Genomic DNA, 15,794 nt, shown 5'->3' with positions numbered 1-15,794 from the left:
CAACATTACTTCCTTGTTCATCTTCCCGATTTCATTCTTCTTCTTTGGTTTTCTTCATTTTTGTAGTCCTTGCGCTGCTCATCCCCAGGCAAATTCATCACTCAAATTGTGTCAGTATATATCCAGCAGTATAATTGGATACAATGTAAAATGCGACGTAAAAAAAGTTGTGTAAATTGCTCTGGATAAGAGCGCCTGCTAAATGCCTGTAATGTAATGAACAGAAGGCTAAGCAATGTTCTTATTGTGCATTGGATTCAGATAAAATCATCTGTCTATTGAAAATGTAATGGAAGTTTCATTTTGCCTTTGGCGTTGCATGATGTACGTACACATACGTTACAACGGGAAGCACCCGTGGTTTTCTCTCATAGCAGGACACATGCACAGTACATGTACACGGCACAGGATACACGTCTGGAACTTCAGATCTGTTGTTGGCAAAGGTACGCTCACAGTAGAAAAGGGTTCTTTGGGTTGTCTTCATCGGGGAACCGACTAGACCTATCTAGCACTGCGCCAAGCCTGGACGTGAACCACCCTGAGGATCTCTGCCTCCATGACATGACCTGGCAAGATGGTCTGTGCAATGACAAAGAAAATATATGCACTGAAATCAGTGCTGATGTTAGGTGAACTTAAAAGCGTTTTGCAGCTCTCTTAAAACAATCTTCTTCTCACCAAGAAATTGGTTTGCACTCAAAAAATGCTACAAAGCTTCAAAAAAAATAAATAATTGTTTTTTTATTTGTTTTCTTCAATGCAGAATCATGCACAAACGTTGCGGCATGTTGCCTTCTTCAGTGTGCAGGTACACTATGAAGATGGACAAAAATCCCTGCCACCACTTTTAGTTTCAATATTAGCCCAGTGTAATAACAGAAGATTATTATAAATGGCTGCATGATTTCCTGGGAGACCGACACACAGATTAAAAACACTCCCATGTAAACCAGGCAGCATGGAATGAAGTCCCGAGGATGTAGAGGCACAAGCTCCCCTGTATGTGTGGTGCACCAGAACTCCGGGATGATCTTTGAATACCGAAATGCCCTCTAGGATAGAGCCATAGATCCACATTCTGTATTAAATATCCTCTACGGTCTGTGTTGTGTTAGCACACTTAAATGGCAGGTCAATATTCCGTGTTGGAATATTGCTGGGAGCTTATTTTAAGAGCACCTTTGTGCCAGGCTATGGTTATGGGCTCTGTGTGTCACACAATGTAAGAGCATCAGTGTTTCTGAAGTGGATCTTAAATGTGATTTGACACGGCATTTGATTCACTAATTGGTTGTGGCGCTTTTGGTGTGGTAAACAGAAACCGTTATTACTGTTAGTCTATTACCTCTTTTTATGGTTTGTGTTTTGTCAGAATTTTTATTGTTGGAACACAAAACAAGAAATGTGTAAAATATTTTTACGTTCTAAAAACCAAGGCCTGACAAAAAGTGTGTGTGTGTGTGTGTCCCTATATACCATACTCCTTACAAGGCACAGCTGCTGACATGAGTGATGATTATGAACGAGCTAACTACTGTCAGCTCCCCAATTAGATTGCCTGGGCTCAGCAACCAGCTACCGTCAGACAGCACGCTAGCAGACGCCAATGCAACATTACTCACGATCACTGCTACCACCATAACCGAGACTAATGAGCTGGAAAATGCCATGGCAGCGGTGATCTTACAGATTACAGATGCTGGGCTGCAAGATCAAAGAAGGCAAATCATCAAATCAATTTTATTTGTGCAGCGCTTTATTACAGAGAACTGTCACAAGGACGCTTTACACCGCGGCAGAAACAGAGCAAGAAACAGAGCAAAAGTGCAAAAACCGGGCCGGAAGCCCCATATAGCAAGTACATGAGATGGGGGGGAAGAACCTAATTGGGGAGAATAACTCCTCAATGGGAAGACATCTCGGGAGGAACCCGGCTATAGAGGGGGAGCCTATCCTCCATTGGCCAGCCTGGTGTGAAGTAGCAGTAGAATGGAATGTGGCAGAAATGTAATAAAAGGATATATCGAAATAACTAAAATTGGTTGAAGTAGAAGTCCAAACTGTATAGTTCAGTATAACCTAGTTCACGTCATCTCTAAAGATCTGAACCCTTTCAGTGTGGGAAATTTGCAATAATAGAGGAAATCAGGAAGGGGGCAAATACTTCTTCGTGGCATTGTACAAGGTAAACAAGACACTAACAGCCGTCATGAAGAGCTCAATGGACCTGCGGAGAACAACACTGGAAGCCAACTCAAGGGCAACTACACAAGTAACTATCAAGGGCGTCATATACCAAGGAGTTCCGCTATCCCCAGTGCTGTTTTGCATGGGTCTGAACCACCACCCCCCCCCCCCAGGAAGATCATCACAAAGAGTAGATTTGGGATACAGGTTCAGGAGTGGAGCAACCATCGACTATCTCCTCTACATGGATGGCGGGTATACTGTACGTCAAAAAATGAGCGAGACGTCGACTCGGTGATCCACCTCAGCAGGATATACATTGAAGACGTTGGGGTGTCATACTGGACCGGAGAAGTGTGGGCGGACGGCAGTGAAGAGAGAGGGAAGATAATCAGGTCTGAAGGGGCTTAACTACCCAGAAGGCCACGCAACAGATATACAGGACAAGCTATAAGTACCTGGAGATTCCACAGTTGCATGGCAACCATGATGTGGAGTCAAAGAAAGACGGCGACATCTCCAGAGAGTAGGTCCTGAAGAGTCAGCTTAATGAGAAGAACAAGATCCAAGCCGCCAACACGCATGCCCTGCCTGTCATGCGATGCTAAGAGGAAACATGCCGTAGAGCGACCAATACCAATACCATGGAAGCTTCTGACAATGCCGGGGGGAGTCTACCTAAAGTCCAGCACCCCGAGCTGGTTGGACCCTCCCAGTTCCAGGTGGCAGACACCGCAAAGGGTGGTTGAAAATGGCAGGGGTAAGATCCTATGGGACTTCCAGATGCTGACAGATGAACAAGTACTGGCCAACCAATCAGATATTGTGGTAATAGACAAGAGACAGAACACATCATTGCGAATGGATGTAACAATCTCAAATGACCACAACATGAAAGAAGGAATATGAGAAGTTGGAGAAATACCAGGGACTGAACGAGGAACTAGAATGGATGTGGAAAGTGAAGAGAAAAGATTTAAAGTGAACAAATGGCCCCCTCTGCTGGAAGCAAGCTGAAGAGGTTGCTTGTTTTTCTTGTAGATGTGAATTATTCTGCATTTTTCATTTAGAATTTATTCCAGGATGAACTTGGGGATAGTGTCTACAGACAAATGTATAGACCTAATATCTTGACTGTTTCTTAAAAATACTCCCTTTTTGATAAAATAAAATAAAAATTAAAAAACCCACTGGTGAATTAATGAACTAGAATATTAATAACTGATCATGTTACAGGGTTGAGGTAAATTACATTTTTATAAACTCAATTCGAGAAATGAATAAAAATTTGTGAATTGGAAAAAGTTTCCTCATGTTAAATGTATTTCCTAAATTGATTGAATTACTTCAGATGTGGACATACCGCGCAAAGACTTGGATGGGTGTCAGCGGAAAAAGATATTTGGCCTCATTCAGAAAACTATCCTTACTTTTTTCTTAAAAATGTTCATACAAAAAAAACAATACGAGATTCATGATACATGTGCAGACCTTTGTTTTTGTGCATATCCCAGGTGTCTGAGATGATGAATGCTGGCTGTTTGTAAACTTTTTACGGAATCCTGTTCATGTGATTTGCAAAAGGAAACAGCCAAGAACAAATACAGATAAGAGAAAAGTGATGAATGCCGAAATGTTCATGGAAACATTCTTACATGCAAGTTTACGATCAAATGTGATTGTGCACGTGTTTTGTGTTTTTCCAGTTCTTCCTGTACAGGAAGGTGCTTGGTGCGAGTCCATTCTGAATGAAGGCTTGTGCATCATTCATCCCAAAAGAAAAACTACTTTTTAGAACTTAGCATATTGAGTCAACTAGAGTTGGAAAATGCAGCCTTCACATTGACTTCTCTGTCTGCTCCATTTCTGGCCGAAATTCAATGACTGATATGAGCAATGTTCCAATAAACAGATTGTGGCCGCTACTTAATTTGGTCTTACTAACATTTATAGGTAGAGGCTAAATGTCATGGAAAAATAATTGTATTTTATTTAAGTCTGGGGCGACATAGCTCAGGAGGTAAGAGCGGTTGTCTGGCAGTCGGAGGGTTGCTGGTTCTGGTTCGATTCGATTGCAGAGGGTTGCTGGTTCTGGTTCGATCCCTGCACTGGGCGTGTCGAAGTCTCCCTGAGCAAGACACCTAACCCCTAACTGCTCTGGTGGATGAGAGGCATCAATTGTAAAGCGCTTTGGATAAAAGCGCTATATAAATGCAGTCCATTTACCAATTACCAAGTCTGAAAATGTGCTTGGATAATCACTCGCTCACTTGTCGAGAATATGGTGAAGGATGACTCATTTGACTATATACCTTTTTTTCCACATTTTGTAGACCAATGCCTATGGTTTTTGCACCACTGAACTCTCAAATTTGCATTCGTCTTTTTTAATGAGGTGTGTCTGCACTGCAACCCTACTGTAGTATCCCTCTCTATGTAGTTGTCAACGGATTGTTCTTGATGACAGTCTGATCACATCCTGCACCACTTTTGACCACATTTTCCAACCCTATTTAATGATATCTTTCCCATAGAACCTTCTTTCAAAGCCACTTAGATTTTTTTTTTCTTGCCGTCTTGATCCAAAATTGAGGTCAACAGGGCCTGCTCACCATTTTTATACATGCCATGGAGCATGATAGGATGTTAATTGCTTAATTGTATCGTGCAGTACACCTGTATGGAAGCATCTGCATTCGTTATGTTTCTCCATTTATTTATTCAGGTTTTTCCTTTGTCACCCATCTGTGTGTGTATATATATATATGATGCAGAAAATGACATTACCATGCCTTACCAGGCGGCACACACCATGTTAGAATTATTTATGATCATCTATGTAGTGACTGTGGAGCAGCTGCATTTCTGTCATGAAGAACCATTCATAGAACGTGATAACCAGTATCTCAAATGCACTGTATGAACATTGGGAGGTACTGATTGGTGTGGATTGTGTAATGTATCAGGGGCTCCTCAGGTACGTATATCAAAGCAGATTAGTTCTGGAAAATTCCACTGATCTGCGTACCGCACCCTCAAATCACACACACACACACACACACACAAGACTGATTGGATAGAGGACAAGGTCGTGTTTTGTTCTTCTCAGGCTAATGATATCCTGCACAGAAAATGGAGAGCCCCACCCAACAGTGACATTGTCCTCGCAGCACACTCAGTGTCATTTACTGTACTGCGAGTTCCCAGTGGGTGAGGGTGAGGGTGAGGGTGGGGGTGGGGGGGCGGGGAGAAGAAAAAAAAAAAAGACAAAAACAAAAAAAACACTGACATTACAGTGTAACTTTTGCCCTTTGCCCTCCACACAGGGTCACGTCGCTCCCAGTCATTTAAGGTCCTGCACTCCGAGCTGCATCTCAAATGGGCTCCTCCCAAATCCAAGGAGAACGCCCGTCACTCTCGGGGGGGGGCGGAATGGAGGACACGAGCACCACAGTGTCCACTCGCATTAAAAACAACTCCCCCCCTAACCCCCCCACCCAGTGTTGAGCTTAGAGGTTTTGGAGGGGGGGGGGGGGGGGCGGTCAGTACAGGTTGAACTGGCTCAGGGCCTCCAGGAGGACGGTGTTCTTGACGTCGGTGAAGACCCGCTCAATGTTCTGAGTGTCGGTGGCGCAGGTGAAGTGCGAGTACACCGGCTTCTTCACGTTCTCATGGCTCACTCTGTCCTGGGCCAGCTCCAGGTACATGGCCGAAATGAAATCCATGGCATCCTCAGCGTCGCGTTTCCTTCCTGGGGGTAGGGGTGGGTGGGTTTGGTTAGACGCAGGTAATTCTCAAATAAGTGTGTGCCGTGATCAGGGATTGGAGTTTGTTCCAATTCATAAATTCAGTTGATTCAAGAAATTAACTGAAATTCAGTTCATGAACCAATCGTTTCACTGAACTGAAGAATGCTCAGCATGTTGTGTGAGGATTTTTCAGTGAATGAGTTTCACTTTATTTACTGAATTGAAATGGAATCGATTCCAACCTTCTCAAGATCTTTCAAGTACCAAAAAGTAATGATATCTGATGGGGGATGTTATAATCAGCTGTCAGTCACATGTTTTAACCAATCAAAAGGGTTTTGTTCTCCATCAATTAAAAATAATGACTGGTTCAAATCAGCAAGTCACTCACAGCGTCACCCAGTGTCCTATCACTAGGTGACATTCTCCTGACAAGACTATCTCCATTGAAGGAGGATGCATAAATTATGAGAGGTGCTAGCAGTTCTTGGCCAGGTTAGCGCCATGCATGCAGACTTGGTAAGGGCGTAATAACCATCCATGTCCTGTAGGGGGCTAGGGCAGACTTCACCTCCTGCCTGCCGTGTGCTGTGTGGCGTACCTGGGAAGCCGGGGTAGTAGGTCTTCAGGTCGGACGTCTGGATCTTGTCAGCCAGGATGTCCATCTTGTTGAGGAAGAGGATGATGGAGGAACGGACGAACCAGGGGGAGTGGACGGTGGTGTAGAACAGAGCCTTGCTCTCCTCCATGCGGTTCTTGGGGAGAACGGTAGAGAGGGGCAGATTTAGTGAGATGGGACCTGAGCAGAACAGTGTAACAGGGAGATAATCGACTTAGCAGCAGTCCCACACGGGGAAGGGGACGATGACAAGCATAGAAGTCCAATAACATAACACCACTCAGGTTCAGATCAGAGAGGCCACTCCTCCCAATCATCCCCTTCAAGTTACACAGTCATTGACAATGTGAGCATTGAAGTATCCCAGTAGGATTGTGGACTAAGTAGGTGGGGCCTTTTCCAGCACCCCTCCCACCTTATCCAAGAAGGACAAATACTCTGTGAGGTGTTCCTACAACAGGTGCATAAGTGCATACAAAATAGTCAGAGTTTTCATCTATGCCGCCAGTAGTTGCATTCAAGTGACCCTCTCATCCACTGCAGTGAACTGAGCACCCACCAGGCAAGGACTTGTGACTATCCTCCCTCCTGCCAGGCACCTCTTACCCTGGACTACTCCTGAGTAGGAGACGACTCCCTATAAAAAGAGTTTCATTCCAGAACCAACACTGTGCGTACAGGTGAGCCCAACTATATCTAGTTAGTACCTCTCAACCAGCTCCGGGTCCTTCCCCACCAGTGAGGTAACGTTCAACGTACCGAGAGTCAGTTGCCATCTCTCGGGTTTCTGTTTGGAGAGACCAATCCTCCCAGTCATCCTCTGCAAGTTTCACAGTCATTGCCAATGTGAGCATTGAAGTCTCTCAGGTCTACTCCGCTCATACCCCTTGCCCTGACGGACATTGCACCCGACCCCAACCCTGGACTTTGCAGGTTGGTGATCCTGCACAGTCCTTTCAGGCTGAGCGCAGCCAAGTTAGGTGGGCCGACCCGGCCACCAGGAGCCCAAATATTGCCGCATCTCAAATGTTCGGTCTGAACTGGGCTTTAAAGTGTCAAAGTGGTCTTTGTGTCAGTCGGCAACCGAAAGGCCGAGCAGGCTAAACCTCCTCTTAACCTCCTCTTTGTGAAGGTTGTGGTTCTATTACTGCTTCTTTTTGTATGAAGAGAAGGCAAGTACCATTCCTCTCAGACTTCTCTGTGTTCTTGAATCAGACGACCCCGGTTTCCACAGACTGCAACCTGCCTCAGTTCGGTGACCTTTTACGTTCAGAAGCTCGACAGCCTTTGCAGCACATATAGGCTCGTTCATCACCCTCGCCTCGGGTGATAATTTAAGATGCAAATGACCTCATTTTTCTCCCCTGTGCATTTCAGCCACATCCATCATGGTCATTTCGCCCTGACAAGTAACTGAACAGGTGGTGCTAATGCTAATGGGCTGGCTAACATTTTTCACATGGCCACAAACATCAGCAAAATGTTTTGAGAGTTTTTAAAAAGAGGTTCAACATTTTGGCTTCTTGTAATATGTGTAAAGCGAGCGTCTATTTTAATTCAAAAGCAGCAGTATTAATGGGTGTATTTTTTTTTATGGAAGAGCCAACATTTCAGTTCATGCAGACAGATCATGAGTGGGGCACCAGTCAAAAACTGGGGGGTTGGGGGAGAGTTCGAGAGACAGGATGGGAGAGGGGCAGAGAGGTGGAGGAAGGTTAGTGCGGTTAAATTACTCCGCTTTGGGAATGCCACCGTTGTCATGCCAACCATAACTAGGGCAAAAATTGGAGAGAATGTTTGATGCAGTCTGTACAGAGAAAGCATACAGACACAGACACAACCCCAGATATACTCAAACACACACACACACACACACACACACACACACACACAGATCCTTACGTCAGTCTCCTTTTCTTCTAAGACCTGGTCGTACTCGCTGAGGGAGGCCAGGAAGATGAGGGAGGTCACATTCTCAAAACAGTGGATCCACTTCCTGCGCTCTGACCTCTGACCCCCGACATCCACAATTCTGTGGCGATGAGAGGGGAGGAAGTCACATAGGTCATGGCTGGGTGTCTGCATCTAGTACATAACCTGGTCAGCTGTTTCAATTTGTTGACAACTTCCTGTGTAAATATATGCTTCCTGAAAGCAGTGATGATTTTAGCTTAGTGCCAACTGTTCTTACTATTAATGTTCAAACTCAGGACTGTAGCACCACCATGAGGCCATATTGGCATTGCGACTCCTCCCTAGATAGCCCCTTGGCAAAACCAACAGGGTCTGTCCGTTTCTGAAGAACTGAGTGAATTTCATTACCATTTAAAATACAAGAAAACCAAACAAAAAAGCACAGGAATAGCCTACTTACCTGAGCGAGATTTTCTCGACAGTGAAAGAGTAGTCAATGATGCCTGTGGTTGGAACTCGAACCCTCAGCACATCCTGCATAGTGGGGATGTAGCCTGGGGCCGCTATGCGGTCAAGATTGTTCATGTAACTGGGGGAAAATGAATGGAAATTAGCTGGTTTCCAGGGTGGGTAATGATGGCAGTAATTGCATCTAATGAACCCCCCATCTGTACTTTGAGCGTGAGTAATAAGTCAGTTGAACTGTGATACGATAATTACCATGGATTAAATAGACGGAGATAATGTTACATAACCCACCCTGAAAAAATGCCATTTATGGATATTTGTGCCCATACAATACAATGAACTTAAACTGCACTGTGATTCAATTTGCTGTGCATGTAATTCGATCCATTTCTTTCAGTGATCGTGGCTACTTAGTAAGCAACGGATTTGAAAAATCAAACGGACGAATTTAACCAAACTGGAGATTCAAGAATCCAAGTGGAAAAATGGCCCCCTCTGCTGGAGGCAAGCGGAACAGGTTGCTTGTTTATGTTCGAGACCTGAATTATTCTGCATGTTCCATTTAGAATTTAGTCCAGTATATAAACCAGGTGTGGAAAAACTGGGGTACAATGTCTAAAGATGATTATAGAGACATCATTTCTTGGTTGTTTCTTAAACATACACCTTGGATTAAAAAAAAACCCAAAAAGATGAATGACGTCGAATACTAATAACAGATCGAATTACAGGGTTGAGGTTGAATTACATATTAATTAAGTCAATTTAGGAAATTCTAATTTGTTAATTTCCTGCATGTTCCAATCTGGGATTTTTAAATGAAACGTATTTCCTGAATTGACTGAATTGCCTCAGCTGTGCAACATTGTACTGCAATTATTAACATATGAATAACATTTTGGGATACGTTTGGAATAAATTAAAGATTTTCTGCGGCTGAATTAGAACTGGTGATTGAATGATAATGACAGCAGAATATTCCGGTCCCTGTTGATAGTTCAGCGAGGTTAAAAACTACAGCCATGCTTTCTAAGTGGCAATGGCGCCCTCTGCTGACCACTATGCGTCAGCTCATAGCCAGGAATTGTTACTGCGCCAGCGCTCGGTGACTGCGTGGAAACATTCGAAATATCACGGAGTAGTTCTACTCATTAACCCCGCGACATAGGACAACGGGTAAGGAAAACAGGAAAAAAAGAAAGAAAATGCACAGCAGTGGTGATAATATGCGCCTAACTGACGGGACTCACTATTCGGTTGAGTCCAGAAGCTGAAACTCTCGACGGCGGCCGTAGCAGGTCCTGATACCCGGGTCGGCCCAGAGGCGGCGGATGGCGTCGGTGTGTCGGGCTTCCAGTGTGGTGACCTGCCGCGTCTCCACGTCCTGGATCCACTGTGCGTACAGCTGTTGGGTTGGGACACGCGGTGTCTTGTCAAGGGTGCTAACAGCTTAGAACATCATTGCGCACCGAGAACATTGGGCCTCATTCACTGAAACGTGTACGATCGTGTTTGATCGTAAACTACGTGTAAGAACGTTTCAAAGAACATTTTGGCATTCATATTTTTTTTCTTATCTGTATTTGTTTATGGCTGTTTCCTTATGCAAATAACATGAACAGGATTGCGCATAAAATTTACGAACAGCCAGCGTTCATCATCTCAGACACCTGGGATACGCACAAGAACAAAGGTTCTGCACGTGTCATGAATCTCATTGTTTTTTTTTTTGTAGGAACATTTTTAAGAACAAAAGTAAGAATAATTTAAGAAAAGTTTTGCGAATGAGGCCCAATGACTTTGCTCAGCTAGAGAATGGCAACACTGCTCTCAGACACAACATAAGCCCTACTTGCTGGGTGTATCGTGCACCTGGACCACACGCAATCTTTGTTCTGCAATGCAGACGGAGCATTAAGGCACACTCGCTTTCAAAAGGTATTGACGTAAACACTTACGGGCCTAATTTAAATTCACATACAGTGATTTACATAGGTTCTCAGGATATGCACTACATTTACAAAAGTATGTGGACACCCCTTCTAATTGCTGGTTTCGTCTATTTCTGTCGCACCCATTGCTAACAGGCGCATAGAATCAAGCATACAGCTGTGCAATCTCTATCTGGAGGACAAACCTGGGTTTGGGAGAATGCATAGTGCCAACTGCAGTTTGGTGGAGGAGGAATAAAGGACTAGGGCTGACTTTCATGGTTTGGGCTAGGCCCCTTAGGTCCAGTGAAGGGGAATCTTCCAACTTAGTGGCAACAGTTTGGGGAAGGCCCAACATGACAATGCCCCTGTGCGCAAAGCAAGTTCCATAAAGAAATGGCTTGCTGAATTTGGTGTAGAAAAACTTGACTGGCCTGCTCAGGGCCCTGACCTCTACCCCATCAAACGCGTTTGGGACGAACTGGAATGCCGACTTCGAGCCAGGCCTTACACCCAACATCAGTGCCCAACCTCACTAATTCTCTTGTGGCTGAATGGAGGTGAATCCCCGGAGCCGTGTTCCAAAATCTACTGGAAAGCCTTCCCAGAAGAGTGGAGGCTGTCACAGCATCAAAGGGGGGGGGGGGGGTCCAACTCCATATTAATGCCCATGGTTTTGGGATGAGGTGTTCAACAAAGACATACAGGTGTGATGTTCCGGTCTCCACATACTTTTGGAAATGTAGTGTATTCCATCTCTCTATGGTTAAATAAGAATTTAAACCGAAAGGCTGAGCTGATATTTGGGACCTGAGCTAATATTTCAATTTGAATTTGGTGCCTACGTCCAAGCCCGCCCAAATAGAGCTAATAAGGCTAGTGACAAACAGCCGAGGATGCAGGTGAATCCCTCCCTACCCCCCTGTAAATGACTGTAAGCTTAGGGTTGTAACTAGGCAGCTGTTTTTGTAGGTGACTTGGGTGCATTAACTGTCTTAACTACTGCTTGTATTTTTTCCATAGACTGCGTTGTTGCCGTTCTCGTTGTTAGTGTTAATCAGTTTAACCATCAGGGTCCAAGTTGAACTATGCGGTTGTTCCCTGTACTTGGACCGGTACTTCTCTCTAGGGGTTTCGTCATACTTGTTCCTGGTTACGGTTATACACTTTGTTGTACGTCGCTCTGGATAAGAGCGTCTGCCAAATGCCTGTAATGTAATGTAATGTTTGGAGCGGTCGGCGGTACCGAACCTGGTTGTCTGGGCTGGAGTAGGGGATGCTGAGGGTGGTCATGGCGTTGGCCAGGGCCTTGGTGGCGGTGAAGATGTTCTGGAAGACCAGCTTGGCGAAGGCCCGGCGGTTCTCCTCGGAATAGCCCTCTCCGTGGATGATCCGCATCTGCTTTATGAACGTCGTCTTCCCGCTCTCCCCGGTGCCTGAGGAGGAGGAGGAGGAGGAGGGGGAGAAGGAGGAGGAGGAGAAAAAGGGGGGATGGGGGAGGTGAACGTGTGAAGGAGAACTTTACAGTAGGACTGAGGTGCTGAGGTCTTATCCGAGAAAGGGCCAGTTACGGCACAGGCTTTCATTCTTGTCTACCACTACAATACGTCACTAAGCTAATTAAGATTTTGATTGAAGACTATTGTTTGTTGATTATTTGCAACAGGTATAATTGCGTCTGGTTCCTCCCAATTTTGTCTCCCTATTTACCCACCTAAACACTTTTTCTTTGCCACAGTAGCCATAGATGTACTTTTATGGAGGTTTATTTTAGGAGAACAAATTGCAGAACAAAAAAAAAAACTGATTGAATTTGGCAGAATTTGGTGATTTTGAAGAGTGCTTGAGTACAGGCCAGAATGACAGAGTGATGCAACTACAGCCTCATTAACCCTTTAAGCCTTTGAATAAGAAGTTTTTTTTAAAATGTTTTTTGAAAATTCTAAGTCAGTGTTCTAGAACTCAGTTGCTTTCAATTACCATTTGTGATTGTTGCATCAGAATTACGATGTTGAGTTAAGAATATTCTGATCTCATATTTGTGGCCTTGCACCTTGAAAGGGCTTAAGTGTACGATCAGAAATATGTGAGGAACCAGTCCTGTTGCTCTTCTATTTGCTGGAAGGGCTTTGATGTTTCTACCTGTGGAATTATGATTGGGATTAGATCACAGAAAGGCTTTTTTTGTTGCAGGATCACTGTAGTACTTAAGCTTGTGGTGCATTGTATAATGTGCATCATTTCATTTCATGTTGACACATTCTGCCTCAAGCCTCACACTATACCAGTCAAGGGTGATTCCTTTCCTGGGGGCATGGTATGCATGCAGGTTTGGCTTTCAACTAACTACCCCTGGCTGTTTTAATTATATGTATGCTAGTTCACTCATTAATTTGTTCAAGGTTCATATATATATATGTATATATATATATGGACACAGGGACTCTCTTCAACTGCCATTCCTGTGTCAAAAAGTGTAGATGCAGTGTAAGGACACTTAAATGACTGGGGTGATTAAATAATGAGCAAAAATAGGTAAGAAATCCCGAAACAGCTGTGGTCCTCTTTGCCCACCCTTCATGATTAATCGGACACTATGTGGTAAGGCTAAACGTTAATATGAAGAATAATATGTAAACATATTCAAATAACTTTAAAAAAAAATCTATCTATCTGTCTGTCTGACTCACCCAGGAGAAGAACTTTAACTTCCTTCCGCTCTCGTTTCTTCTGCTGCTTAAGAATTCTCTGTATCTCGCGGTCCACTTCGATGTCCTTCCTCTCCTGCTCCGTCAGACAGCACGGGCAGGTCCGTTGGCACCGCCGCCAGCAACCCCCCATTGCCGAAATTCCGGTCCCTGTCCAAGTTGCGCAAATCGAAACAATTGCGTAAAAAACAAAATTTTGGTAAAAACTACGAACTCCAGTAGGCTCCAGACTGACCAAATTATACCCGGTTTTGAACAGTATGGAACATTATAAAAAAGAAAAACATAATGTCTGCGGCAGTCTTAAACCTTCAAAGTTGAAGACAAACTTTTAAGACAAAGTTTACACGAATAAATGATTGGAGCATCTAAAAACTTGGTCCTGCCAATTGCAAGTCGGTCTCTGTCCACGGTGTAGAAACGAAAAGATCCAAGCTTGCCTCAGTGATACACACTAATTCCATCCACAAATCAAGAACAAGTAGACTGTGCACTTTATTTTTGTTTTTATTTTGTGTTGACTCATTCAAAACTATGCTCCCCTGACTGCAAACAATAGTTGCCTAAACAGATTAAATGTAAAACAAAGATAGAAACGGTTCCATTTAGGCTATTCTGGCAACAACATACATTCTAATCATTAGCCAGCCGACACACCCGTATGAATTACAAGATTCAACATACTTTTAAAGTGAAAGGGTGTCCATTCTTCCGCACATAATGCCTCCACCGATCTTCAGCTGAAGTTTATTAATAAACTAAGCGAAGCAACTTTTTCCTCTTTCCAGATTTTTTTTTTCTGAAGATTGGCCGCCGACACCAAATGCGACTAAAAACACCTGTTGTGGACACAGAAACGCATACCACGCAAACACCAAGTTGGGCGTGAGCGGAAAAGACGTTTTTTTCAGTTCTACCTGTAAAGGAATGCGCATGGGGTGAAAGCTTGGAGCTGCGAATCCACTCCGGATAAAGGCTCGCCCCGTCGTCCGTTCCAAAAAGAAAGACTTTGTCGATCTTTGAAACACTTACCCTTTTTGAGTCAACTAGAGTCGGGAAGCGTTGTGCAATAAAACTGCGTAAGACTTAAGCATTTGCGGACCCAGATGTGGACATAAAGAAGCGAAAGAGAAGTAACTGCCGATCATTTGATATGACGAATTCCAGCTCAGAATTTGCCTGTGACGACCGCAGCAAAAAAAAAAAAAAGCAACTGAAAAATAATTCGAAATTGTCCTGATTTTAGTTACTTAAATGTTGGCATAATGTCGTGATACAGGTACGAAACACAATCGTGTATGACGATAATGGTTTACAATTAATGTATTATGAAGCGTCATACAGCAGTGCCCTATAGGTTAGTAGCCTAGTGATTCCCCTGGTGTTAACTAGGCAAACTGGAAGGTGAAATATTTTCAAACATATTTTCCCCCTTTTTTGGGCAACAGGTAAAGCCGGTTGGGTGACACAACAGGTGACAGCAGATACCGAGAGAGCAAGAGAGGGAGGGAAGGAGGGGGCGGGGCGGGGCAAAATTGAGCTGAAACGCACCTCCCCCGTTGTGGGTCACTGGGAGGTGGTAATACCCGACAAAGCAAATCCGATCACTGCACCTGTAAGGACAGTGAAGCAAAACGTTTTAGTTGTTCCGGGACAACAAGGAAATCACCGCCGGGATCTTTGGAGGGAAGGGGAAAATTCGCTCATAAGCAAACGTTAAAACGCACATATGTCAAATATTTCAAATGCGCTTGGCGCCTGGAGTTAGCTCAGCACGAAGAAGAAAACGAAACGATCACACACTGCAGTCGTGCCGTTATTATTGTTTTTTAATTATGATTTTGAATGTTGTCTTGGCTGTGCCTGTGTCAGCTGTGATTTGGAGCCCCCCAAGGCCGTCGAATACTTGTTTACCAGAGATAGAGAGAGAAGGAGAGAGATAGAGAGAGAAGGAGAGAGATAGAGAGAGAAGGAGAGAGATAGAGAGAGAAGGAGAGAGATAGAATGTAACTATTTTCTTTAGCACCGCACGTGTCAGGTCAATCCACATGCGTGGTTTTGTTTTATTTTTTTAGGATTGGTCTCCCCCTGGCGGTAGATTCTATTTCTCAGACGCAGATATGTAATTACACGATGTGTCCACTGTGTGCCACTGTTGCTCTTCATTTGTCTTTCCCAGGGGACCACGGATATCTGTGTGACGCGTATGAACTCC

At 44.1% G+C, this 15,794-nt stretch overlaps 2 protein-coding genes across 11 annotated transcripts in view; both read right to left on the bottom strand.

Annotated features, from left to right (window-relative positions):
* The window catches only part of LOC118229578 (transducin-like enhancer protein 1), a 539,102-nt gene that overhangs the window by 404,133 nt on the left and 119,175 nt on the right, over window positions 1–15,794 (bottom strand). The window lies entirely within an intron of this gene.
* On the bottom strand, window positions 5,425–15,037 carry LOC118229594 (guanine nucleotide-binding protein subunit alpha-11-like). Of its 4 annotated transcripts, XM_035421691.1 has the most exons (9): window positions 14,612–15,036; window positions 14,264–14,418; window positions 13,562–13,729; window positions 12,123–12,307; window positions 10,191–10,345; window positions 8,933–9,061; window positions 8,461–8,590; window positions 6,541–6,694; window positions 5,425–5,941 (listed from the first exon to the last, which is right to left on the bottom strand). In XM_035421691.1, exons 3-9 carry the CDS (start codon window positions 13,710–13,712, stop codon window positions 5,733–5,735), a joined length of 1,113 nt encoding a protein of 370 aa, XP_035277582.1. In that variant the 5' UTR covers window positions 13,713–13,729; window positions 14,264–14,418; window positions 14,612–15,036; the 3' UTR covers window positions 5,425–5,732. The 4 variants fall into 4 exon arrangements, with proteins under 4 accessions (XP_035277582.1, XP_035277581.1, XP_035277583.1 ...); XM_035421690.1 differs by having other exon boundaries at window positions 13,562–13,734; window positions 14,264–15,037; XM_035421692.1 differs by lacking the exon at window positions 14,264–14,418 and having other exon boundaries at window positions 14,497–15,037.

Source organism: Anguilla anguilla, chromosome 6, assembly GCF_013347855.1.
Source record: "Anguilla anguilla isolate fAngAng1 chromosome 6, fAngAng1.pri, whole genome shotgun sequence".
In the NCBI taxonomy this organism is placed as follows: domain Eukaryota; kingdom Metazoa; phylum Chordata; class Actinopteri; order Anguilliformes; family Anguillidae; genus Anguilla; species Anguilla anguilla.
Note: the sequence above shows the minus strand (reverse complement) of the source record. Positions and strands in the feature narration are given on the sequence as shown.

Excerpts from the sequence above, each read along its gene's own strand:
- LOC118229594 (XM_035421690.1), bottom strand. The coding sequence starts at position 13,712 with ATGGGGGGTTGCTGGCGGCGGTGCCAACGGACCTGCCCGTGCTGTCTG. Across the intron at positions 9,062-10,190 it reads CTTCTGGACTCAACCGAATA|TTACATGAACAATCTTGACC; the intron begins GTGAGTCCCGTC and ends ATTTTCCCCCAG. Across the intron at positions 5,942-6,540 it reads CTACTACCCCGGCTTCCCAG|GAAGGAAACGCGACGCTGAG; the intron begins GTACGCCACACA and ends CCCTACCCCCAG.